At 38.5% G+C, this 27667-nt stretch overlaps 1 protein-coding gene across 1 annotated transcript in view; it reads right to left on the bottom strand.

Moving 5' to 3' along the window:
- Window positions 1-27667, bottom strand: part of MET (MET proto-oncogene, receptor tyrosine kinase) — a 112484-nt gene that overhangs the window by 45658 nt on the left and 39159 nt on the right. Inside the window, exons 3-5 of the mRNA XM_004741918.3 lie at window positions 10330-10521; window positions 1015-1149; window positions 82-255 (exon numbers count right to left, since the gene is read on the bottom strand). Coding sequence (XP_004741975.1) covers window positions 82-255; window positions 1015-1149; window positions 10330-10521 — 501 coding nt within the window. The remainder of the gene's footprint in view (window positions 1-81; window positions 256-1014; window positions 1150-10329; window positions 10522-27667) is intronic.

Genomic DNA, 27667 nt, shown 5'->3' with positions numbered 1-27667 from the left:
GAAGAAACTGAATTTAGAATTTTTTCGTTAATGGGATTTATGTTTACCAAAAAACATACATGACGGCTGACAGATTCCTACCTCATAGATTGTAGGCAGACAGATCTCCTGAGTCCATGTTCCAGTGGGGCATTCCTCCAACTGCACACATTTATCATGGCACCAGCCGCACTGCACAAAGGGAGGCGCGGAGAGACACTGACTGCAGGACTGGAAATGTTCACAGCCTAAGCCGTTCAGTGGGATCTTGGTGATCTGTGAAGAAAAGTGATGGAAAGAGCTTCCAGAGGGATTTTTTTGTTTGTTTGTTCAATGAAAACTAAATACACCAAAGATACATGTAAATATAATTGTATGGAGTCTACTAGGGATAGCACCTGTGTGTGAAAATCTTGTAATAATGATTAAGTGCTTTAAACAAAAACCCAAATTCCTTCCTTCCCTCTGTTGTTAGTGCATATGTGATAATCACCACCATTACTGTCCAGGGAACACAAGGACTGTCATGCATTGTTAGAGGTTTTATTTAGTAGGGGCATTTTGCTCTGTCTGAGATAATTTTAAAATACCAAGAGAGTATAATTTAAGCGGCTGGAAAACACACCTGAACCCCTGGGAAATTCTAAGTAAGTTTACATATCATTTGGCATCAAGATGCACCTCCTTCTCTCAGAGAAGAGGGATTACCCGTTGGTGACAGGTTCCAATGTACCTTTCAGGACTTATCTACTTGCACTAGAGTTCTGCCCTTAGGACCGTAATTCTCATTCTGTGTGTTTTTCTCATTGAGAAATACAGGACAAAAGGAGAAATACACATTATGAAAAGCACCTCCCTTTGGTCCGATCTTTCTGAATAAAAATCTAACTTCGTTTCAGAACATCTCTGGAATAATAATAATAATCAGAGGGAGAAGAGGTGAATCCAAGACCAAGAGAGAAGTGAAAAAGGACCATATAAAGCAAACTATACATATCCACTCAGGAAAAACCTTCCTGTGGAAATAGGGCTTACCTTCTTCCCAGTGACAACCAGTGTGTAGCCATTTTGGTTTAATGGGTGCTCCACAATGGCTTCAGGAGACACAGGGTGGGAATCTAGGCGAAAATTCACATGAGGGGTTGATGATCCTGATCGAGAAACCACAACCTGAGAGACAAAACAGAAATGACTTCAGTCCAACAAGCTCAGTTTAAACATAGTGGAAAATGTGGATGATAATGCTAATAACAGATTAGAAGAGCTCATGGGTATTTGAACTAAAGGCCCAGTAGTTGATCTCATTGTAAATCAATACGACATCTCCTAATCTCCTGTCTTGAAGACAGTTTATCTGAACCCCCAAGGCAGACTTTTGTATATGATCTTTTAATTGTGTATAGGGAAGGAGATCTTTCAGTCAATCAGCCAGCACATACAGATAAATCCTCACAATTTCATTGGGAACTGGAGGAGCCAAAGCTCTCCCCAGAACAGAAGACTTCACTTATGTTACAAGGATTTCAGATAACTTTTTAAAAATTTATTCTCCTTCCCTGCCCCAATGGGCAGCTTTCCTTGATGTAATGGAACAGAGAGTGGATGGGGAGTCTGGAGGATCTGGGTTTAGTTCCAACTTTGCTACTCTTAAGCCATATTTATGGATCTTCTGAGGTCAAAATAGGCCTTCAGGTGCTTTAAAATAATGTGCTGTTGTTTTTATAAACCATTATCTAATCAGATGTTATTATGTCATTTCTTGGATTACGAAGTTCTGCTTCTTGACCTGGTTTTATAATAAGGTCTGATGGTTTTAACAATGCTTTAGAAAGAAGGTTTGATGACTTGTGTCATTCTTGCTTTCAGGTATTTCTAATTTGGGATGTTTCTCAGCTATATAATTTACATCTTCTCTAACTGCTAGAACCCAGTAATAATGATGTCCAGGGATAAAATCAGAATGACTAGGGTGCCTGGGTGGCTCAGTTGGTTAAGGTCTATCTTTGGCTCAGGTCATGATCTCAGGGTCCAGGGATCAAGCCCTGCTCTTCAAGGAGTCTGCTTCTCCCTCTCCCTCTGCCCGCCCCCCCCCCAACCCCTACTCCCTCTCTCTCAAATAAATAAATCTTTTTAAAAATTTTTAAAAAGTCAGAATCACTATCAGAGATGAACACTAAGACCTTCAGAGAGTTTAGGAGTGCTCAGAAAGCATTTTATTCTTAAATAGGCAATAGGTTTATATCTATATGAGGTGCAGGAGGCTGAGTAAAGCCTTGGGCTTGAAACTGCCTTTGTCCAACATTCCAAATACCCTTTTATGTTTCATTGAAAGTATACTCATTTGTCATGGGTATGAAATCATGGTACAAACATGGGAATCTGTGAGATGATGATTAAATAACCATTCCCTCCACCTCAGCCTTTTCATTTGTAAAATGGGAATAAAAATTACGGGTGTAATTAAATGCTTAATACTCTAACAAACTTACACACAACATATAAATGTTTTGGGGAACTAGTTGCAAATTTTTCTTCAGCACAAGGAGTCTAGACGCTTGAAACAATTTGGGAAGATTCCCAAAGTATCTAATTTGCTCCCAGACAGTGGGTTGTTGATAGAGAAATGAACCAAACTCACATACATCCATAAAAGCTAAACATCATGACATTTTGTTCTAACACTTGTTCTATCCCAAACACTCAGCACTTTCAAAACATCTCCATTAAGCAGGGTGGCTTATATTTGCAGAGAAGTTAAATGATGCATCAAAGGTCATTTGGTCAGGATGAGAAAGGATGAAAACTGTTATTATTCCTAAATGTAGGGCCAAATAGTTATCTCTGACTTTTGTAGCCAAAGCAAAAAGATGTTCAATTACCAGTCCTACCTCCTCGCTGGGTGCAGGTTACAAGCAGAGTATCAGGCTATCAGACTTTTAACACCTCTATCCCAAATTATCCAGATTTCAGTTATTCAGTTTTTTAGTTTTGACTCACTTCTGGTGCTCACCGCTTGTTTTTCCTATCTGCCCACCCCCATTTTTTTTTTTTTTCATATTTGATTGTTGCCAATCACTTCCAACTACGAAGGTGAAAAAAAAAAATCTGTTCCTCTCACACACAAATCAAAATCAAAATCAAACCCCAGCCTCTCTAATAACTGGACTCTATTCTATGCCTTATTCTGTAGTTTTCACTTACTGAAGATTATTCACCCCTCTGAACCTTCCTATGAACATTTGCATTTTGCCTCTCTCTTGTAGCTTCCTTTCTATTCAGACCTGCTACATAACAATCAACTCCTAGCACTCTCCTTTTTCTCCTTTTTGTTCTCTTTAATATCATTTCCCATATTTATAATAAGTAATCCCTTCCTAATTACCAGGTCATCTTTGACTTTATCAGGTATCTGAAGCCCATTCAAATGTTCATTGCCCAGAAAGGATTAACGTTTGTCTTTTTTTTCATAAAGAATCTCTTTGAATCTCTGGAAGTTGGGAAGATTGATTTAACGTATTCCCTGTTGAGACTTTTTGTCTGGAGAGCACCATACGTGGGGTGACCGAGCCAGTCACTGTGCTAAGAGCTTTACATGGTTTTTTGTTTACTTCTCACAATAATCCTACAATGTAGGTACTATTAGTTTTTCCATAAAGAAAATATAACAGAAAATTTCAGCTAGAAAGTATAAGAGTCAGGTTTACAAGGAGCTTTATCTAATGCCAGAATCCGATTTGCTTGACCTCTTCTTAAAAACACTCAACTGCTACGCTCTTGGAGCACCAGAGTAAATACCAATAAAAAGCTTCAACTCCGAGCTCTCAAGAGTCATTCGTGAGTCAAAGCATTAAAACAAATTTCACAATATATTTGCCTTGCCAAATACTCCTTGTTTCAGTAATCTTGGCTGCAAGTGTGCCTAAGGAGAGAGACTCTACATCTAAATAGTTTTTGATGGCACAGAGGAAATGTTACTACTAGAGCCAGTGAGATCTACTTTTGATCACGAGCTAGGATGAGTGTGGCTTCAAGCAGAAAATGGAATGAATCAGAGAAGACAGGAAGGCTGTAGGGAAAAGTGAAATACCTGGAGTTTTAAGCAGAGGCCATATCTCAGATGGAAATACCTTTGTGTTGATCATTAGCCCTTTCTCTGCAGGGACACCTACTGCTATAAAATGCCAAGAATGCTTTTCTATCATTAAATCCTCCCTTTATCTTATTGCTAGAATTCCAAATAATGGAGTAACCACTTTAACCTCAAAATATCTGTAGCAAGTTTTCTTTCTTTCTTTTTTTTTTTTTTTTTGTAAAGAAATTTGAAGTTCCTTTTGGTTGTCATGGAGATACTTCTAAGGACAGAACTGAATCTAGCATTTAAATTTAATTCTTAGGATAATTAGTATGAATAGAAGACTGGCAATTATCTATGACTATGTTGAGAACTAATCTTTAATGCTTAGGTTTCAAACTGCTCCCCCCCACAAACCCTTTTTCTTTAATGCTCCTGAAAATGCAAGACTAATATATTTGGGTGTGAGGGAGTTAGGAAGGAATCCAAAGGTACTTGATTGTTGTAGCTATGATCTCAAATTATCTGGGAGTGGACATGAGGAAGAAATACATGTACAAGTAAAATAAAACCTTTGTGGCTAGGCTCTAAAAATCCATAAACCTAAATAAATTAATTTTGTGTGATATATCTTCAAAACATTAAGGCCAGATTCTTAGCCCATACACAGAGATTTATTTTTCAAATTCTTATTTATTTTATAGATTTTATTATTTATTTGTCAGAGAGAGAGAGTGGGAGAGAGTGAGTGCGTGTGCACAAGGAGGGGAAACAGCAGGCAGAGGGAGAAGCAGGTTCCTCACAAGCAAAAAAAGCCCAAGTCAGGACACAATCCCAGGACCCTGGAATCATGACCTGAGGTGAAGGCAGACACTTAACTGACTGAGCCAGCCTGGCATTCCGAGATTTATTTTTGGTTAAATTGTTTTAAAATTTAATTTTCCTTAAGAATGACGAATATAGTTTAACATGAGATGTTTGTATGTGGCTTTCTCTCCTTTTTTTTTTTTTTTTGGGTTTGTTTTTTTTTAAGTGCTCCATGCTGGGCCAGAATTCATGACCCTGAGATCAGGACCCAAGCCAATCAAGGGTCAGACACTTAACCCACTGAGACAGTTAGGTGCCCTACTCTCCATTTTTAAAAAATGCACAATTCAGTGGTTTTTGGTATTGTCACAGATTTGTCCTACTATCACCAAAATCATTATGGAACACTGTCATTATCTCAAACAGAAACTCAGCACCCTATAGCCACCACCTTCTTCATCTGCTCATGCCCTCCTGTCCCTTGCAACCACTAATCTACATTCTATCTCTACGGATTTTCTTATTCCAGACATTTTACACGAATGGAATCCTACAATATCTTGTCTTTTGTGACTGGCTTCTTTCACTCAGCATAATGTTTTCAAGGTTCATCATGTTGGAACATGTATCAGTACTTCACTACTTTTTACTGCTGAATAATGTTCCATTATATGGACATAACATATTTTATTTATCCATTCATCACCTGACAGACATTTGGGTTATTTCCACTGTTGTGAATACTGCTACACTGAACATTCACATGCAACTTTTTATAAGAACATATATATTTTCATTTCTCAGGTATACACTTAGGAGTAGAATTATTGGATTTTGTGGTAACTCTATACTTAATCTTTTGAGGAACTGCCATGCCATTTCCATAGGTGTGTATAATCCTACATTCCCACCAACAATGTGTGAGGGTTTTAATTTCTCCACAACTTCACTGACATTTGTTATTTTCCGTTTTCTTGATTATAGCCAACCCACTGCGTGTGAAGTGATACTTTATTGTGATTTTGGTTTGTATTTCTTGGCCAAATTTTTCTTTTAAAAAGATTTTATTTGAGAGAGAGAGAATGAGAGAGAGTGAGCATGAGAGGGGGAAGGAAGGTCGGAGGTAGAAGCAGACCCCCAGCTGAGCAGGGAGCCCAACGTGGGACTCAATTCTGGGACTCTAGGATCATGACCTGAGCTGAAGGCAGTTGCTCAACCAACTGAGCCACTCAGGTGCCTCTTGCCAATATTTTCTTAAATTAAGTAAAATGCAAGCTTACTTCTGGAGGTTCACAGTCTTCCATCCATTCCTTCTGCCCAAGACTGAGTACCTGGGTATCACCTACTTAGCCTCCCAACCAGTGTTCTGAATATCCCTTCAGAGTCAGACTGGGTTTTTGTAAAACAAAGTCCTAAAGATGCTGGAGGTGGGGAAAGTGACAGTGCCCAGGCAGTGGCCACTGTGTGCACACAAGATAGCTGCCCCAATAAGTGTTTGTGGAGTTGAACTTGAAACAAGTCTTGAAAGTGCCTCCCCACCCCCAGCACACCTGATATAGGATACAATCCCTCTCCCTGGCCTGACAATCATGCACGAATATTTTAACAGCAATGCCTTGCATCTAGAGATTAAAGGCCTTATACAAGAGATGTTAAAAAAAATTATAATATATATCAGGCATTGTTTTTGCAAGTTGATTAGATGAGGAGCTCAGAAGGGGAGACGTAGGCAATCCCTGTGATTAGTCCTGTGATCTTCATGAGTAACTGTCTTCCCTCTCCCACGTAGCCCTGCACACAGCACTAGTGTTCCAGAGCTTTGTTCTCTTCAACATCCCCTCCCCCTCTAAAATTTGTAAGAAGCTCTGTTCTCACTGTTTACTTATACTATCCTGAATAGGACTTATCATATTATTTTACTTCAAAGCATCCCAAGAGGGTGATCACATAAATAAAAACTGGTTTTGAAATCTGCATCTATGTTGAGCAGCAGCTACAGATAAACTCTAATACATGTACACATCAGTATATTTCAGTATATGGAGTTGCACCTGTATGAGATAAGTTACACATGTTTAAATGTTAGGAACATGTAAAACATGTCTTTTCTGCCATACATAAAATGTTGTTAGCTAAACAATATAATTCTTTCTAACCAAATAACCACTGTGAAATACCTGATTCACTTTACACCCGACAGCTGGGGCTGAAGCTTGTATTCCCAGCCAGAGCTGAACATAAGCACAATAGGAAAGGCAGAAACAGCTGCAAACTCTTGAGAGAAAACATTTGCAAAGCAACTTTGACTTTAGGCTTCAGGGTAGGAAGGAAGTAAAAATCATTTTTCTGTTCCTTTTCATATATGACAGCTGTCTTTGGAAAAAAAAATTATGTTCATTCTATTTTATAACAGAAACTCCACAGTATTATTAAGACACGAATTGTAGGAACTTAGTCCTGTCCACAGATTTAGCACTTTATAGCAGTCAAAACATTTACAGAACTGGTAGTACTGCTTGGCAAGCTTAAGCTGGAAGGTCTTTACTGCATGCCATGACTGACTCCTCCCCCAACATTATTTGCTGTAAACAAACTGGATTTTAGTGATGTTGATTATTTGATCCTTCAAGTGCCTTGAGTTTATTTACATAAAATTTAAGGGAATGGAATTCTCTTGGACAAGTGTCAGAGAAATGAATCCTATGTGGGTCTCAACAGCCCTTTGTCTGTGTGTCTTTGTCTTTTGCTATCTTGATATCAGGTGCAGGTTTTTATCTCTCATACTAAAGTTTCAGGGGCTCCTGGGTGGCTCAGTGGCTAAGTGTCTGTCTTCAGCTAAGTCATGATCCCGGGGTCCAGGGATCCAAACCCATAATAGGCTCCCCACTCAGTGGGCAGTCTGCTCCTCCCTTTCCCTCTGCCCCTCCCCTGTCTTGTGCTCTCTCTTGTTCACTCGCTCAAATAAATAAAATCCTTTTTTAAAAAATTAAACTTTAGTTCCTTAAAGGCAGGTTCTGTGTCACTGCTTCCTTTGCTTTCCTTATTTGCCTAGTAGAGCAAAGTTAGTAAGTTCCCAATATATATCTGATGAATTAAGAACCATGTGGTTTAAAAAAAAAATCAGTGATATCAGCACTTCACATAAAATAAGTATCTACTTACTTATTTTCATCTTTAATGTTTTGGATGCACAGATAATGGGCATAATATAGCTTCTTTTATGAAAATGCTGGGAGACAAGAATAAAACACTTGTCACAGCATTTCTGTTACAATGAGACTGATGCACGACATAGCACTTAGGCGGTAGAATCTGTCACACAGCAGAATTTACTCAGTTATTAGAGAAATCTACCTAAAAATGGGATTTTATTATAACTTTAGAATCTGGAAATAGGCCAAGAACTTTCTGATGTAAAAGAATGTAAGACCTAAAGTGACTTTGGAAAGCTTATTATTAATATGAAACTGGGTGGATGAGGTAATAAACAATTTAGAAAAAAAGCAAAAGTAAAGATAAAAAGTCAATATAGTGAACATATTAAGAATTCAACAGATGCCAGATTCTCTCATGCCCCTTCAAATTCCTTAGAATTCTAGAGAATATTATAAAAAATGTCAATTAAAAACATTGAAAATAACAGTATGTATTTTACAAGGATAACTGATACAATTATATTTCAAAAACTTTAAAATGCTCATGAGTATACGGGGGGACTAGATATCCAGCCTTCAGATTTTAAGGAGTTGAGACAGAACGAAATGGTTGGAGGTGGGTAAATAAGAACACGGGGCTGGGGGAGAGAGAGGAGTGGGGAGAAAGTATAATAATGAAGCAGTGGGAGGATGGGAGATCAGGTGTGGGAGCATTTAGATAACAAGATCTACATGATTAGTTTTGAGCTAGGAAGTTTTTGTTTTGTTTTGTTTTTGTTAGATTTATTTATTTATTTATTTATTTGACAGGCAGAGGTCACAAGTAGGCAGAGAGGCAGGCAGGAGAGAGGAGGAAGCAGGCTCCCCGCTGAACACAGAGCCTGATGCGGGGTTCAATCCCAGGACTCTGGGATCATGACCAGAGCCGAAGGCAGAGGCTTTAAACCCACTGAGCCACCCAGGCGCCCCTGAACTAGGAAGGTTTTATTTAGATGTTTTATGACTTTGAAAAAAATCCCACTGTGCCCAACTAGTACAAGAAAAGCATGATTTAAATTATGGCAATAACCAGTATCCATACACTATAAACACAGTGGTAATTAAAAAAATATGTATTATAATAGAATACAGATAGAGGATGTGCAGATGGCCAAGTCATAGGAAAACATCATTGTCCTCAACTGGTTTTCTAGAAGTCACTGTCTGACTAGGATGTTAATTAGATCAGATGATTTTGGAGTAAGACTCTCTCTTTAGAAGAAATTTCTAGTATTTGTAGAAAGTCAACATTTCCATGGATGCTATGGTCATTGTGCATTAATCAAGAACTTACTGGGAAGCCTGGGTGGCTCAGTTGGTTAAGCAGCTGCCTTCGGCTCAGGTCATGATCCCAGCGTCCTGGGATCGAGTCCCACATCTGGCTCCTTGCTCAGCAGGGAGCCTGCTTCTCCCTCTGCCTCTGCCTGCCATTCTGTCTGCCTGTGCTCACTCTCTCCCCCTCTCTCTCTCTGATAAATAAATAAAAAAAAAATTAAAAAAAAAAAACTTTTAAATCAAGAACTTACTGAAGAACTCATGTTGAAAGCACTACCCAATAACTATTAAAGCAGTCAAAGAGATTCAACACAAGAACATTTTAATTTCTGCAAAGTACTGATTCTTGTATCTAGGGAACACGATAACTGCAAGTCTGAAATGTGAATTTTTATTGTATGGAAGTATGTTGCTATCCATTAAAAGCATTTCTTAATAAAATCTGTATTTTCCCCCCCAGTACTTGAACTTCTTTGTGTCTGACTACATCGTTTTGCAGAATCAGAAGAGCTGGAGTTACAATGGGATCTTGATGATAACGTCCTTTTCTAACTCCTGCCAATATTTCTCAATGATGTGAATGTTTCTTCTCATGGAGACACACGGTTCACACAATAGCTCTCCTTTGATCCGTAGCTTCCCTTGAAATAGGAAAACATCGCCTGGAAGTGCTTTAATTGTTTCATTTTATTCCAATCATGTGATGGAAATCATGAATGGAAAATAACAACAACAAACAAAATCCCAAACCATTCTGGGGAAGAAAACTTTTAACCACATTTAAGCTGAAAGCTTCAAGAACTTAATAAAAATAGGCGATAAACTTCATAATGAGTAGACCCGGCTTCATTGTTTTGTTCTCAGTCTGTCTCTAGCTTTTACTGTGATTTTCACTTTATAATATTTCCAAATGCCTTACTATAAAAAACAAACAAACAAAACACCAAACTAATTGCACCATACCAGGTAAAACAGACACAGCCACTCTTAGAAAGCATTTACCTGCATGAAGCGACCCTCTGACGTCCCAAGATTAGCAATGGTGAGGTCTCCTTTAATGAAGGTAGATATAGATGTTAAGAGGACTTGGTTGAATTGGCCCATGAACAAGTCAACACGCTGCAAAGCTGTGGTAAACTCCGTTCGATATTCATCACTGCGCACTTCACAGCCGGATGAATTTCTCAAAAGTGTCTGGAATAAAATATGGTCATAGAATCAATGTGAGTCCAGATGCGAACAAGCTGGTAAAAAAACTTCTCAGTGTGTCTTTTCACAGCTTGGAGAACGGCAAGGATAGCCGTACAAATAAACAGAGTGCCCCAGATGGGCTAGAAATTACTCTAGTGACCTACATGGCTCCAGTACTGCTAGGTGCTGCCATGTGTGTACAGATACGTTACCTGGGATAAACCTTACTATTGAGGTTTGCACTCTGGATGAGTATGTGCATACATAAATATGAAACTTAGTGGTGCTAGTAAAAGAAAAACAAAAACAAACCAAAACTGGGCGTGAAGGTAATGCTTCTAGCAGACATGTCCAATAAGATGGATTTCAACTGGAATAAATGTTAGAGTCATACATAATACATTATATATCTTATAATGTGTGCCTTTGTGCATTTGTGAGCAATGAGGTGGTAGGGGGGGATAGCTAATAGATAATTCACAGGGAGGCAGTAGAGCACAGACCCCAAACTCAAGTTCCTGCATCAAATCCTAGTCTTTCATGCTTATTTACCTTACATAGTCCCTATAATCTCTCTGTGTTTGTGAAATTCAGGTTATCCATTCCACAAGTAAAATCGAGAGAATTATAGAGATTTGCCTACCTTGCAAAGCTGTTGTAAAGGTTACATGAGCTAATATATAGAACTTTATTACCATAGAACCTAGGACCTAGAGAATACCCCTGAAGTATTTGTCACCATTACAGTGAAAGGCTCAAAAGAATGTAAAAGCTGTGCATCAAATGCCATAGTTACCAACTTATAAAAAAGGCAACTGTCACTCAGGTATTTTTCTTTTAGGCTCAGCTTCAGATTTTTATTTTTATTTATTTTTTATTATTATTTTAAAAAGATTTTATTTATTTATTTGTCAGAGGGAGAGAGAAAGAGAGAGAGGGAGAAAGAGAGTACAAGCAGGCAGAGTGGCAGGCAGAGGCAGAGAGAGAAGCAGGCTCCCCACTGAGAAAGGATGCCAATGCAGGACTCGATCCCAGGACTCTGGTATCATGACCTGAGCTGAAGGCAATGGCTTAACCAACTGAGCCACCCAGGCATCCCTCAGCTTCAGATTTTTAAAAAAATATTGTTCAGTAATATATGTCAGTTAAGCACCATGGATCTCTTCCTTCACCTGGACACCTGCCTTTCCTTCTGCTTCTCAGATTGCAACACTGAGTCCTTGAGCAGGACCATCTGTGCCTGGCTATCAGTGTCAGGGGTTCTCAAGGCTCCATTCGAGGGCTGTTCCTCTCCTCACCCTTCACACTCTCCCTAGGCAGCCTCAGTCTCTCCTGTGATGTCTATCACTATTCAGTTGACATACACATTTGTACCTTCACCCTACACTCTCCTCTGCACTGACTGTGCATTTATCAAATTGCCTGTGAAATACAGATGTCTCAGATGTCTCCAAGACCTCAGGCTCAACATGACCAAAGTAGAAATCACATTCTACCCCCATGCCTGAGGTGATGATGCAACACCCCCCCAGTGAATGGCTCTACCATTTCTCCAGAGGCACAAGTCATAAATCTAGGTGCCATCCCTGATTCCTCCCCATGTACAGTCCATCACCAATTTTCATCAATTGTTCTTTCTAAATATTTCCAGGATCCATCCAGTTTTCTCTATCTCCATGCTCTGACCCTCATCCAAACCACCCCTTCTAATTCCTGAACTACTACAATGGCTTCCAAATTAGATCTGCCATATCTGATCTCATCCATTCTCTACACTGCAGGCAGATTTTTTTCCCCCTAAAACACAAATCTTGTCATGTTACTCTGTTTAAAACAATGTCTTCCTATTGCTCTCAGGATAAAAGACAAAAATTTTTAACATGGCCTGGTGAGCTCAGTATCATCTGGATCCTACTGAACATTCCAAATTCATCCTCATGGTGCCCTCCTTTGCACTCAGTGCTACAGTGAGTTGGCATTCTCTCAGTTATGCCATGTGTCCTCCCATTACAGGGCCTCTGTACATGTTACTAGAGTCATCCTTCCACTATTAACTGCTATGCCTCCTTCAGATTGTAGTGTGTCATCATTTCCTTAGGAGGCCTATTCTGATCTTAAATCTAGGTCAAATGCTTCTATTATCTACTGTCATAATACATTTTACTTAAGTATCATAGCACTCATAGCTGCAACTACTATTTGCTTGTGGATTATATGACGGATGTCCCTGCCATCAGAGACCATACTTTTTACCACTGTATTGTTAGTAGTAGGTGAAATATCACACATATATCCTTAATAAATATCGAGTGAATGAACAAGTAAGTGAATCAATTATGAGTAGATGGGGGACAAGTGTGGAGATATAAACTACTATTGCTAAAGCTCTTTTTTTCTTCCAGGAATAAGTGTAGTTAAGAGTTCATAATAAGAGACAAATAGAGTGTTTGGCTCCTGACTGTACTTGTAAGACATCTGGAAATTGGTAAATTTGGGGAAGAAAACAGGAGGCAAGAGGATATAATAAGGAACTGTCGTCTAACTTGGAAGAAAAGTTTATTTTTACATTTTTTTTAAGATTTTATTTTTTTTTGTTTATTTGACAGAGAGAGATCACAAGTAGGCAGAGAGGCAGGCAGAGAGAGAGAGAGAGGAGGAAGCAGGCTCCCTGCCGAGCAGAGAGCCTGATGCGGGACTTGATCCCAGGATCCTGAGATCATGACCTGAGCCGAAGGCAGCCTGGAGCCACCCAGGTGCCCCTATTTTTACATATTTTTGTATGTAGTTTCAAGTTAAGGAAAATGACTTGAAGATTAGGAGTTCTCTATTATCATCTTACTGTATTTATAATAATCAGAAAGCTGCCATAGTACATTTCGGACTTAGTGTTGAACAACAAAGTGAAATAGAGAATTTAGGTATCTTTATGTAAAACAGCCTTACTCCTTAATATCAAAATTCTGTCACATGGAATACACAGAATATTTCCTCATTATAAGTGGAAATAATTAACAAAGTCTCAGAGATGCTAAACTTACTCACTCTTGTAATTGATGAAATGTTCTGGTTCTAGACATTTATTTTGATATATTAATGAATGCTATTTCACTATTTAATTAGAAGCTTTTCTTCACTGAAGTACTATGGATTGCTCTAAGGAGTGGCAGATAACTGAAACGGACCAGCAATTCAATAGTAACCGATTAATTGGTAATTAAGTTTCCATTGGTGATCAATCATCCATTTGGCAGAGATAGACACAGCCATGGAAGCTGCTTAAAGGAGCAAAGACCAGTTTTAAATCAAAGATCCTCTCAAGTATCCATTTCAGAGGTGACTGCTCTTCAGGGTCAGCATTGTGGTTATTTTGTTCCTTTTCTTGCTTGTTTTTACTTTTTCTATGTCTAGCAGGCATCTTGGTAACTTAAAGCCTCAAATTTGACCTTGCAGAGATATGATGGATTCATTGGAACACAAAAACAATTTGCTGCATGTGGAGTAGTCATAGATTGTAAATTAGAGGCAGCTTTCTATCAACAAGAGGTCAGAAATGGTCTCATTCATCTTTTATCATCCTACCCTGTATTGTGCTTAACACACAGTAGGCATTTAATAATAGCTTCCTTAGAAATTACTCTATCTAAAGGTACCCAGAGATAAGGTACCCATCTGCCTTCCCAGCTTGCTTCCTTGTCTGCTTTGCGGAACCCGGCCAGCAAAAGAATGGAGCTGAGAGAGCTCTCCAAGTGCCTACAATCCGGCAAGAACTCCTGGATCTTTTTTAAATGGAGGGAAAGTAATACAACTAAACTTCAGCCAGTTTGTGCCTTCATATATCAGGCATAAATGTAGAACTCTGTACTGACTCAATTAATATTTATGTATATTTATTCAAACTTAACTTTCAGACTTCTTCAGGAAATTAAAAGGTCTCTAAATGGTGACTCTTCAAGGACTGATTGGATAATATCCCTACTTCTCCCCAGACAAATTCCCAAGTTTAAAATCATTGCACAGGAATAGGATCTACAGAACTGCTTGATCTTGAAAGGTTGTGCAATTTTGAGCTAAAAAACAAACATCATGTCAGGTCCAAGTGACATTTAAATTTTATAAGCCAGGGGATCCCCACCTTATACTTTTTCATTTTCTCCATAGCTGAGATCTGCAAGAGAGGGATGGGGGCAATAGCTACTAGGAGAAAGTACCATTCCAGTATTCACTGCAGGAGAGGGGACTACTCCTTGTCTCTTCCTGCTGAGAATCTTGATGAACTCAGTGATTGGGATCAGGGTGGGAGGAACTAGCTTACAGAGCCCCATGCTGTCTTTGAGTTTGAATTGTGGTATTTTAACCACCCGGGAGCCTTGGTTTAAGCTCTTGGCATTGCAAAGGTACAGCATGTATAAATATGACTAAAATCAGTCTGATTCACTATATCCCTTGAAGATAATAAGCAAATGTGTTTGAGGCTCATTTGTGCAGGGAAGATGGGGTGGGTTCTCACCCTTTACACACAGTTCTTGGGTGCAGCATTTGGCGTGGGGTTGGGTCCAGAAGGAAAACCAACTATAGACCTGCTGCCAGGGGTCTCCCGGTCATTTGTGGTTCCCTCAAAGCCAGGAAGACTTCTGCTCTGAGGTAAAACTGCACATAGCTGGTGGAAGGCAGTTCTCTGGAAAAATAGCCAAGGAAGGGTCTGCAAAGGTTTCACCCCAGCACTAGCTGGGGAGTCAGACTAACACTCTCTTTTTGGTAACAAAGGGAGAAGGAGGAAGAAAAGAAGGGAAGGAGGAAATCAATCTTCACCCCGCATCTACACTGTGCCAGGCACGGAGTTGGGCGTTTTCAGGTATAAGCCCACTCACAGCCCTGTCAGGTTTTCAGTTTTCAGGAGGAAGAGACTCAGAGCACACAAGGATGCAGCTACAGTGGCTGATTCACACTGGAACTGGCATCAGAACTAGAACAGTCATTAGAATTCAGCTCTATCTGATTCTCAAGCTCATGAATTTCTTCTGCTACTGTTTACTATTCTGGGCAAAATTCCAAGAACTGTATAATTACAGTAATGGAAAGGGCCTTAGGGACCGTCTTACCTCAGCCCCTCATTTTAAGTAAGAGAAACCGAAAGTCAGGGAAATTGTAACTCTCCAAGAGTTGGAATCAGTCAACAAAAATTATCAATTAGCATGTAAAAAACCCTACAACTCTTCAAAGTTGAAAATATAGATTTACCCACTTCTGATTCCTTTTCTGAGAGAAAAGCTGGAATTAATCACTGTTTTCTGGATAACAGCATAAAGATGACCACTAGTATTTTGGGCTATTCTGATCAGCTTGGCTCTCAAATCTTCCTCTCTGTTGCCTATTTTGGTTTGTGAACATGACTATGTTTCCATCTAGGTAATTCTAAAATTTTAGTCATCACCAACTCCCCTCTCTTGAGCATTTCTCACATCCAACTACTTAGTTGCTCAGTCCCTCTGAAATCTGGTTACAGGTCCTCCAGCCGCCCCCCCTGCCCCAGGCTAGCTGTTTGCTCACGGCCTTCCTGTCTCCGATCTCATCTGCCTTGAAGCAGTTATGAGCTGTCACTCCTTTCTTCAAAACCTTTAGTTGCTTCCCAAACGCCTGCAGGGAAAGGCCAAACTCCTTACTATGACATCCAGACCTGCCTCAATTTGTTTCTAAGTCTTTTTTTCCATTAAGGAGAAAGATCAAGAGAGCATGGAGGAATCTAAGGAGTGGCTATGCTGACATGAGATGCTTCCTATTTTTGCATTCTTGCATTTGCTTTAGCAGCTGATGCCCCAGCTCCTGAGTTAGGGACACCCACTCCTGGCCATGTAAACCAGAAGTCTGGCTCTTTTCTAAAGTCTCTCCTTACAGGGTCTGTGGAAAGACAGAAGTAATACATTTTATTGGGCTAGGAGAGGGGAGAAGGTGACAAAGAATAAGGCAGTTAGTATAAGGGTACAGGGAGATACCATATGGCTTGAGATATCTGAGTCAGGAGGGAAAAAGAAATAAGAAAAAAATTCACTCAATACAATATATTGTTAGGCATGTACACATGTATAGTGGAACTAAAGGCAAAGGAAAGACAATTCACAATTATTGTTTATCCACTTTTCAGAGAGGGAGAGGGATATGATTGAGGTGGGACATACAGGGGACTTAAAGGCTTTAGTAATATTCTCTTTTTTCAGCCTGATGATGGAGAACTGAGCATTTTATTTTATTGCTTACACACACATGCACACACACATACACACGCACAGAGTACATGATTCTTTTGTATATATAACAAAAATAAAATTTAACAGAAAGCAGTGAATAAAAAGGAAGTGAAAAAGTGGAAAGAGCCTGTTAAGAACTCTCCCCAGCTCAATTTCTTGACATCCTAAGCAGGTCTGAGACATTCTCATGGCTTTTCTCAATTCACAGGAGCTCGCAGTAATAATGTTAAATATCATCTACATAGTGGGTTACAGTTTTTTAACTACATTATTCCATCTGATCCTTTAAATAAGTCTGTGAATTGGATTTGTTATGGTCATCATATTTCTACAGATGAAGAAACTAAAGTTCAAAGAGTTGTCAGTAAATATCAGAGCTTGAATCCTACTTGTTTTATTTTTTTTACAAGATTTTACTTATTTATTTGACAGAAAGAGAAGGATCATAAATAGGCAAAGAGGCAGGCAGAGAGATAGAGAAGGAAGCAGGTTCCCTGCTGAGCTGAGAGCCAGATGCGGGGCTTGATCCCAGGACCCTGAGATCATGACCTGAGTCAAAGGCAGAGGCTTAACCCACTGAGCCACCCAGGGGCTCCTTGAATCCTAGTTGTTGATTTCAAATCCTATGTTCCTTATACTGCATTATACTCCTACTTACAGGTTCCTACAGTATTTCTGAGACAAACCCACATTCCAGGGATGGCCCAAGGCCTTGGTGGAAGAGAACGAGCATGCATACAGCACAGTGCCTACAGCACAGGGCTGGTTCTACTCACCTGGGACTTGATGACCACATGACCTTAGGCAAATCGAGTCATCTCTTTGGGTCTGGGTTTTATTTTACTTATATAACAAACATTTGTCCAGAGTATTTATAATGTATCAGACACTCTTCTAAATACTTTACAAATATTAATTCACTGAATCCTCATAAGAATGCTAGGAGGAAACTGAGGCACTGTGTGGTTACATGATCAACAGCTGCACAGGGCAAGGACCAAACTTAGGTTGCACAGCACAAGGGTCTTCAATCCGACCCCCTCCCTCAGGTGTGACTATAAAGGAAGGGGTTGAGTGAATTGATCTCAAAGTTCTCTTTCGATTCTGCGATGCAAGGGGTCTATGAGATGGCTTTCCAATGCTTCCCCTGGGCTTGAAATTACCTAACTGCCTTTAGCCTGCTGCTGGAATGAATAAATGCTCAGGATATTTAAGATGCCACCAGTAAACAATCAATGTCCCCCAACACCGTAGGCTACTCCAAAAGAGCCTCAACAATTCTACATGGCTATCCCTTAAGAAATTCTGGAAAGCATTTAATTGTTGAAGGTTTATCTTTCTCTAAAATAATTCTGTGGGGGCCCCAGGATGGCTCAACTGGTTAAGCATCAGACTCTTGATTTCTGTGCAGGCTGTGATCTCCAGGAGGTGAGATCAAGGCCTGCCTGGAGCTCTGCACTGAGCCAAAAGTCTGCTTAAGATTCTCTCTCCCTCTGCTCCTCCCCCATCTTGCATGTGCGTGTTCTCTCTCCTGTCTCTTAAAAAAGAAATGATAATAATAGTAATTATATGAAGTCCACTCTGAAAACCAATGGTAAACACTTTTTAAAAAACCTCTTTTCTTAACTCAAGGGCTTATATACTGTCATAGAGCTAAATAATGGGAATTATCTAAAATTTGTAAGCTTTGAAACAATGATTTAGTCTTTCTTTACTTTTCCATGAGTACTTGGCAGGAATTTTTTTTTTTTTTACCTCAGACACATACATTTTTTTATAAAAAAAAAAATTGAAGTGCTGATACCTCAATGTATTTGATTCAAACTGTTTTCCCTAATTAACATTATGATGCATGCAGTGAATATGCATTTACATTTAATTCAGTATAATTAAGAATGTGATATATTTAAAATAGTGATTCCTTTAATTGATCTATAGGACAGATTTAGCTCATCTATAGATAATTTAAATCAGTCTTGCAGATAGATTTTTAAAAATGTATCATTTTGTAAAATCTTTGCCAGTTCACTCACACCAGCCTTTTTTCCTTCTTGCCCATGACTAAATTAACAGAAGCATTTTAATATAAACTTTATCATAATCACCCTTTCTCCAAATTCTATTGACAAGTGATGGTTTTCTGAGGGGATATATATTTCAAAATAGATAGTTCCTCTTTGCCTAGAACTTTTTATATAGCTGGCTAAAAACTGCTTTAATCTCAGGAATTCCACATAACTTACTCCCCTAAATTTCATTCATGTGCTCTCTTCTGTTTATTTAGTGAGATGGGGAGAGGTGCTGTTGAACTCACAGCAGGCAGGGGCAAGAGCTTTGAACATCAGTGTCTGGTTATGTTTCTTTCAGATATATTTAACTTCTATCAGTCTGTACTCAAATGTCTAAGATGTCAACATTGAAGCCCGATTCTCTGTAAAATGCAGAAGAGTCAGCTCTCTGAAAAAGCAGGCCCTTCTCTTTGGGGTCCTTAATGCAAGGCCTGACTGTTAGGCCGGTGTGGTCAAATGCTAAGAATGTGACTATGTTGTTTTGTGCTACAAAGACAACTGCTTGATGTTGTGCTCAGCGGGCCGCTGAAAAGAAAGATGCTTTCTCAATACTTTCGCTGCCACGGGCTCCCCTCGATGAAGTAATCCTGCCTCACGACTTCAACAGCCACGGAGTTCTTTATAATCAGAGACCTCAAGCAGGGGAGCAAAGCTGGAGAGCAGTTAAAGAAGAGCTGATGTGTCTCCAGGAAGGGAGAAAGGGTCTCATCTCTGGCCCCGATCAATTCAGACGGCCCCGAACGTAATACAACAAGGCATCTGGCCAACCGGCTGCTGGCTCCACACTAGTGATTCATGAGGTGATAGATGCTGCCTCGTGGGGATGACCTAACTTCATAGGCCCAGCAGCATTCTCTCTTCTGAGGACTAGCCCTGTCTCTGCAACTGCCTTTAGGTCAAGTTTGAATGTGCCCTTGATGTCATTCAAACTCATCGCTTTTCTTTCCAAACTAATTCACTCTTCTAGATTCCTATTTCTTTATGGCATCAATAGCCACCCTCTCCCTTTAGGTTTCAGATACCTTTGACTTCTCCTTTTCTTTTATTGTGTATATCCACCTATCAATTCTTATAAATATTTCTATTGATTTAAAGAAAATCTCATACTTGGCCTCCTATAATCTAATTTTCTTGATTCCAGAATCTCCTTGTTCAATTCCACTTCTATAACTTTTTAGTGTAAGGTTCCCCAAACACCTTCTTAGTTGCATCCAGAGGTGACTATCCCAGTCTAGAGAAGAGCATGGGCTCTGGAGTGGTCCTGCCCTTATCAGCTGTGCAAACTTAGAGAGAATACTCGGGACCTCCAAGACTCACTTCTTCACTTGTGAAATAGGAAAATATACACCTATCTAATATAACTTTTTTGAGGTTTAAAAAAAAAAAAATGAATCCAGTGCCATAGGCAGACACACAGAATAGTAAAAATGCAAAATACAAAGAACATTGCTGATAGATACGTTCCAAAAACACTGGTACAGGTGGTAAATGCTTTAAGATCAGGAAAAAAAATTAGTGTGGGCTTCAATAGCTAGAGAAGGCTCATGGTGGAGGCCAAAGTTGATGCAGGTCTTGACAGAAATTGGATTAGTGAAGAAGGAAGAGAGAAATACTTGGAGCAGGATGTATTTTATGTATACGTGTGTATGGATTTCTATACATGTGTACAAATGCATTTACATATAAATGAAATAAAAATACATCTATCTTCTTCTTGAGGTATCTCTGGGATTCAAAAGACAGAATTCTACAATGATAGGGGTTCTGGAATTCTAAGGGTTAAAATGTTTGCTTCTTTATCATCATTTCCTAAGGTGAATCAGATCTGAAACAGACCAAGTCCATGTGGTTTGGCTTTAACAGGCTTCATACCTCACCTCAATCAGAGCCAGAGTGACAGGGTGATTCATAAAGAAAGTTGCTCCAAGTGAAGCACATTTTAATGCTTAGTGTATATAATTTTTCTGCTTTCTTCAATTTAGTTAATAGAAAACAAATTTTAATGTACTCACTCACTGAATTTTAAGTGCTACTCAAAGGACAGAGCACCAGTTACCCTGCACTAAGCAATACAACAGAAGCAGTTCTTTCTTTAGAGTATAAGAGCCTTAGCCTGTTTATATGCTGAGCAGTCACACTCAATAGAAACCAGGCTGATGAATGTCTTAGTGGAGAGCCAGGAGAGGTGAAAGATAGATGAAACCAGAGTTCTTCAATTGGGCCCCATTATATTGTTTAAACCTATGACTATATCCTAGCCTGCCATGACTGTCATCACTTCTTGTCCCTTCTTTCCTCTTTACCATTGTGCTGTGAGACTCTTTACTCATCTTTTTCCCTTGTTACTGACCAGATCTGTGTACCAGAAATCTCAATCTGTGGGCAACCCTACTCACTGACCAAAGTCCCCAAGGCCCTAACCAAACTCTCTTCTATTCTTACTGCATCTACATCAAGGCAAAGCTCATTCTCTGTACTAAGAATGTATCTGGGACTCGTGAAGTGATGCCATTGTGGAGTCTAATCCTGTGGCATAATAAGGGTGTTACTGAAAAATACCTTCACTCTTGACTTCTTTTCCTTAACCCACGCATTATTTTCAACCTGAAATTACAGAGTGGTGGTTTGTAGTGAGAAAAAAAATCAATGTATTCAAAAAGCAAACTTCATGGAGGGCACCTCTACTGGTAGTAGTGCCCGAGGAATGTCCACCAGAAGGTGTGTCCTAAAGTGCTTTATACAGACAGTAACACACACTCAAAGGGGAAGCTCTGTTGAAAGGCTCAAGAAAGCCTTAAGGAGCAGAGAAGTTATTCTACCTTTCTCCCTTTAATTGCCTGAATTATGTTTTCCCAATTTGGATTAAGCATAAAGCTCTGGAATTCCTGTCTTTTCATCCTACCTATCTTCAACTTTTCTTCTCCTCTCATTTTTCTCCTTCTTTGTTTTTTGATCCATCTTCATTCCAAACTAGTGGATGATGGAGTGTGTGTGTGTATGTGTGTGTGTGTGTGTGTATTTGTGTAAGGAAGAGACTGAAACATCCTAGAATTTCTTCAATGCTAATTTAACTTTTGGAAACTCTCCAATTGTATAAGTTAGTTTTTAGAGACTTGGGGGAGAGAATGAAAAATGATTTTATCTAAAAATTACTTTTATTAATCAGCATTTTATTATTTTATTTGAAATATGAGGCTTTGTCATAACTATGTGCCCATTTGATAAACAGGTATTTTATCCAGATAAGGATAACTTTGTTAGGTACTAAGATCGAAAAGTCATAGCCCATATTCTCAAGTGGCTAATGAGGAAACCAGTGAAGATATTACCACAGAATGTGGTAAGAATGATGGTAGGAATAAGCAAAGGGTGCTACTGGAGTACTCAGGAAAGGCAGCTTATCCAGAATGGAGGGCTAAGGGAAAACTAGAGATTTCCCGGGGCCAGAAATGCCTGAGTAGAATTGTAAAGAATGGGGAGAAAAGTGCTAACCTGACAAAATGAATGTTTAAGGAAATTTGAGGCAGACTAAGTATCATGTGTTAAGGCAGAGTTATGAGAAATACTGGGAACTAAAAGAATGATAGGTTGACACATAACTGATAAATGCACACATTGCACTTAATATCCAAAATATATAAGGAAATCATGTAACTCAGTAGCAGCAAAAAAAGGAAAAAAAAAACAGGCAAAGAAACTGAATAGAAATTTTTCTAAAGAGAGTATGAACATGAAAAGGTGCTTAACATCACTAATTAGGGAACTGCAAATCAAAACCACTATGAGATCTCACCTTATACCTGTTAGAATGGGTATTATCAAAAAGACATGAGAGAACAAATGCTGGTGGGGACATTAAGGGAATCCTTGCACAGTTTGAGTGGGAATGCAAACTGGTACAGCCAATAAACAGCATGGAGCTTCCTCAAGAAATTAAAAATAGAACTACCATATGATCCAGCAATCCCACTTCTGGGTATTTATCCAAAGGGGAAGAAAAAGAGAAACAAACCATTATCTCTAGAGATATCTGTACTTCCATGTCAATTGCTGCCCTATTCACGATAGCCAAGACATAGAAACAACCTAAGTATCTATCAGTGGATGAATGAAGATGAGGTGTATATGTCTATTCAGACTAAAAAAAAAAAGTATCCTGTGATTTGCCACAATATAAATGAACCCAGAGGGCATTATGTTAAGTGAAATAAGCCAGACAGAGAAAGAAAAATATTGTATGTTATCATTTTTATGTGGAATCTAAAAGAAAATGTTGTGCTCATAGAAAGAGACAGTAGAAAACTGGTTGCCAAGGGCTGGAATCGCAGGGGGTGGGAGTGGAGAGAGCAGCAAAAATAGGGAGACATTGGTAAAAGGGTACAAATTTTTTCAGTTAAAAAAAAGTCTGAGGATCTAATGCATAACATGGGACTATATTATATAAATGAAATTTGCAAAGGGAGTTTAGAATGATAGGCTGAGGAGAGGGTGCCACTGGTGTGCCTGAGCTATCTCATATTAGCTTACAGAGCCAGTTGTGACTGTTTATTTCTAATTCTTGTTCAGTGACTACCTTGATGGCTTGAAATGGCGTGGTGGGGTTGTTTACACCACAGAAATTGGCAAGCACTACAGATCAGGGGCTTCTACTCCCCTTCCCCGAGAGTTAGACATTTGCCAGCACACTAGTAGGCTTGAAGACCAGGAATAGCCAAGGCCAGGGTAGGAAACTTCTTGAATACATACTAAAGAGTATGGATTTTACTCTGAAACCATTGGGGAGCACTCAAATTATTTTAAGGAACACAGTAACATAAATGGGTTTGCTTTCAAGAAAGATTACTTACTCCAGCAGCAGTCTGGAGACAAATAGATTGGTTGGGGAGGAGGACGGAGCCAGGGAGATCTACTTTTATCTTACTGGCATCATTTTCAACATATTAATAAAAGAAAATCTATCTGGAATGATAACATACAATTTTCTGTTTCTCCTTTGTGTATCTGCAGAAGGGGAGAAGAAGTAAAGCTTTTTAAGCTTGATATTTACTATAAATGAGTCTAGGTTTTACTCTGAAGAAGGAATTAGAAGAAGCAAGCTGAATTAAATTGTGCTAATGGAGAAGGGTGAAATAGGCTGAAAGATTCTTTGGAAATATTAAGTTCCTTGATTAAATAGGTGTTGTTATTTACTCCCAAAACAGCAGCTGGAGAAGGTGCTTAGAAAGTCTTAAATAAGGCTGGTACACAGAATGAGAATGTCAACTTGGGTTAATGAATGAGAGAGGTTGTGTAAACTATTACTTAATCCCAGTTGAGGGTTTCCTGACCCACTGGGGAATGGGGCTGAGGTTGATAGACAAAAATAAGGTTAGAAGGAAATAGAGCATTAAACAAACAATAGTTCAGTTTAACTTGTAATTTAGCCAGAGTTCAGAGTATAAAATAAGAACCTTGCTAGTAGCAAGACAGAGAAAATGAAGCAGTGATAATATCATTATTAAAATAATTGTCCACCCATTCACTGGAACAGAGATTTTATTATATTTCTACAGTGAAAATAGAAAATTTGACTATTTCTTAGCCGGTTTCTGAATCCCCAGCATATAGAGTATTAAGTAAGGCAGTGGGAATTGTAACAGCTGGTTCTAAGGGCCCAGAGAATGGAGGAAAACTTTAATATCTAAAGCTCACACAAATACTAAATTAATATTTGCTTATGAAAATTTAGATGTTTACTTTTCAAATATTTCATAATCTCTTTTTTTTAAGAGTTCGTCTGCATTCAATTGGATTGTTATTATTAGGGTCATAATATACTCAGTATCATATAGTTTATACCACAACTACCCTGGATCCTGAAAAATACAATTTATTTTTTTAAATAAAGAGCTTTCTTATTAGGTGTGATAAAGTCCTGGTGTTTGTTTTTCTGTGATCTGTAGTTGCGCCACAAATGATGAACTTCAGATTTTCAATAGTGTCACCATACCATATACCCAGGATCACAAAAAGTACTGTTTGCTTAAAAATCTGAAATTAGTGCTTATGTTTTCTTAGCATTTGATTCTAAAAAAAAAGTATCTAGCTAGAAAATACCATAATTACCGTCACAATTTATCACAATATATATATTTTTAATCAGGTACATATTCTGGTCTTCTTTGTACATGTCCAAAACCTGACGCTACAAGGTTAATACTATTGTTAAACTACTGCTTACATATTACTCATTATTTTGCAAATACTGACTACTAGTCTCTCTCTTTCTTTTTTTTTCTGTTTACTATTCTTAATATTGGACCAGTAACAGAATGGATCTTGTGTTTTGTCTGCCCAATTCTACTTGGAATCAATACCTTTGTTATGAACCTTCAGAAATCAGAATGTTTAGTTGAGCATAAGGAACACTGCCCATTTTTTTTTTTTTTCCGTATCAGGTCTAGAAAAACCCAACGCACTTGGTATTTTCAAATTAGAAGTATTTCTCAATTACCCTTACTAATACATTTGCTGGATCTTGTTTGCCATGATGTTGGAGCCACAAATAAGCTTACATTAATGAATTATCAGATATATTATAATGAATCATCAGATATATTCTATTATAAATTCCTCTTCTTTATTCACCTAATTCAGTTCCTTAAGTATTGGGATCACCTAAGTTGACCTCATATTTGCCTGTATTACTGTACTTCAGAACATTTCCACAGTCTTGGACCTTCTCATATTGTGGATATATGAAAAAAAAAAATAATCTCACCTCCCTATTATCTTTCCTAAGGTTTTGTATAACTTTGCCACCCCCGCCAACCTCAGACACACACTGTACTCTTATAAACAATCTCTTATATTTAAGATTTTGGTTACTTTACTGGAAAATAAATAGTCCTTTGCTATAATTATAGCCTTCAGGAAGGGGCAAACCAATGACCTCCCTGACTTGCAGGCATAGGAATGAGCCCTGAGGATTAAATGCCTCCTATTCCCTCATCTTTTCCCGTGGTAGACTCCACTTCTCTTTTGACCAAACAAAAGTGAACAAAGTGAGCAAGGAAAAGGTATTTCTTTCAATTCCTCACATGTATTTTTTGCACTTGCATTTCAAATCTTCATGAATTGTGGGGATGGCAAAAACAGTGCCTTTTACAACCCAGTCATAAAAAACATTTGTAGATTTTATCAAGGGCCTTTATCCAAACCCTCAGCAATTTAGATGGTCTCTATTTACTATGTAAATATATAGGTTTCTTTTGAAAGACAACATTTTTTTTTTTTTTTTCAAATAAAATCAACACTGTTGTCTGTGGTCTGCAAGGCATACACTTAAGTACAAAGAAGCAGGACAAACTGCCTGCCCTCTAAGACCTTAAACTTATTTAGATGTTTGCATGATTAAGTATATATAAATGAACATGATTAAAATGAAAGAGAAAGGCAAAATATCTGCAGTTAGGGATGCATTAGAACAACATAAGGCAGCACTAACTAGAGGGCATGCCCCTGTACCTTCCTTCAGTAGACACTCATGACATCCTCGTGAGTCCTGGGAGCTCTTGCCTCTCACTTTGCCCTCTAGGCCACATGAGTCACATGAGAAGGAAATAGTCTAAAATGAAGATAGCTGTACAGAGGACAGGATATAGATGCAGAAAGAGAGTATGATTTGGGCCCACTTCAGCATTAGCACCACGGTCCCTTGAATTCCATCAACTTTTATAATTTTAATAGCTTCAAAGGAGCTTATTTTGTGGCTTTTTTTGGAATTATGATTCACTTTGTCATAGGACATACTGGTAATAGGACAATCCCTTCCATCCCTGGGAAATGCAGGTCCTTCTGATGCATAGGTTCACCAGTGTTGGCCACAGGAGAAAGATGAGGGGCATAAGAAAGAAACAACCTGGACAGATAAAAGACATCTCTATGTTTCAAAGCTGATTTAAGTGATAGACTGGGAGAGGCAGTAAGTGCTCCTACATTATGCCCTTAGCTTCTAGAAATCTACACATTATCTTCCTCATACTAAGAATTACTTAATAAAAAGGAACTTAATTCACTTAGAAATAGAAGAAAAGACAAACTTAAAAAAAACCCAAACTGTTAAAAAAGTTAAAATCTCTGTGATAGTTCTAGCTCTTGTGATACGTTTTTCTAAGTGTAAAATAATATGCACTCATGTCCAGAATTCACTTTAAAAAGCTGGCTTGATGCAGCACCACATAGTTAAGTCCTAAAGTTTATTAAATAGGTAATAACTATTAGTTTATTAAATAATGGCTATGTAGTTGCCTATGTATGTACTAAGGACAGATAGCTTTTTCTAAAAGTTTGGGCTTTATGTAAAAGTTAACTTTTAGCCTCTGGACAAGTTAACTGTCACCTCCTCAGGGTGGCCTTCTGTGACTATGCTATCAAATTAACATATTCCTCCTTATTTGCATTCACAGGCCTCCCTTTCCCCCACACTGTATTTCATGAACTATCATGATGTATTTACTGGTGTGTCTGAGTTTTTATTATCATTTCTTCCCCTGTGTGTTCACTTCATAAAGACAAGAACCATGCCTAGATCATTCACCACTGTAATACCTGAAAGGTTAGGGACTCTTAACCAAGAAATCTATTCTATTCAATTTCTTCTTGAATCTTGATTGTATGAACAACTCCATTCCTCCGTCTTTTGCTGAAAACAATGATCACAAGTTTTTGGTCATTTATGACTAGGCTTCCAGAACTTGGCTTAAACTAATAAGATGAAAGAACAAGCGTGTCATGTAATTAGCTTAAAATAAATGGAAAATATTGCACATTTTACTGTCAAGATAATTTTCAGAGATA

This window comes from Mustela putorius, unplaced genomic scaffold, assembly GCF_011764305.1.
Source record: "Mustela putorius furo isolate JIRA1106 unplaced genomic scaffold, ASM1176430v1.1 tig00003845_pilon_pilon_pilon, whole genome shotgun sequence".
Classification (NCBI taxonomy): domain Eukaryota; kingdom Metazoa; phylum Chordata; class Mammalia; order Carnivora; family Mustelidae; genus Mustela; species Mustela putorius.
This window is presented reverse-complemented; position numbering and strand designations above follow the sequence as displayed.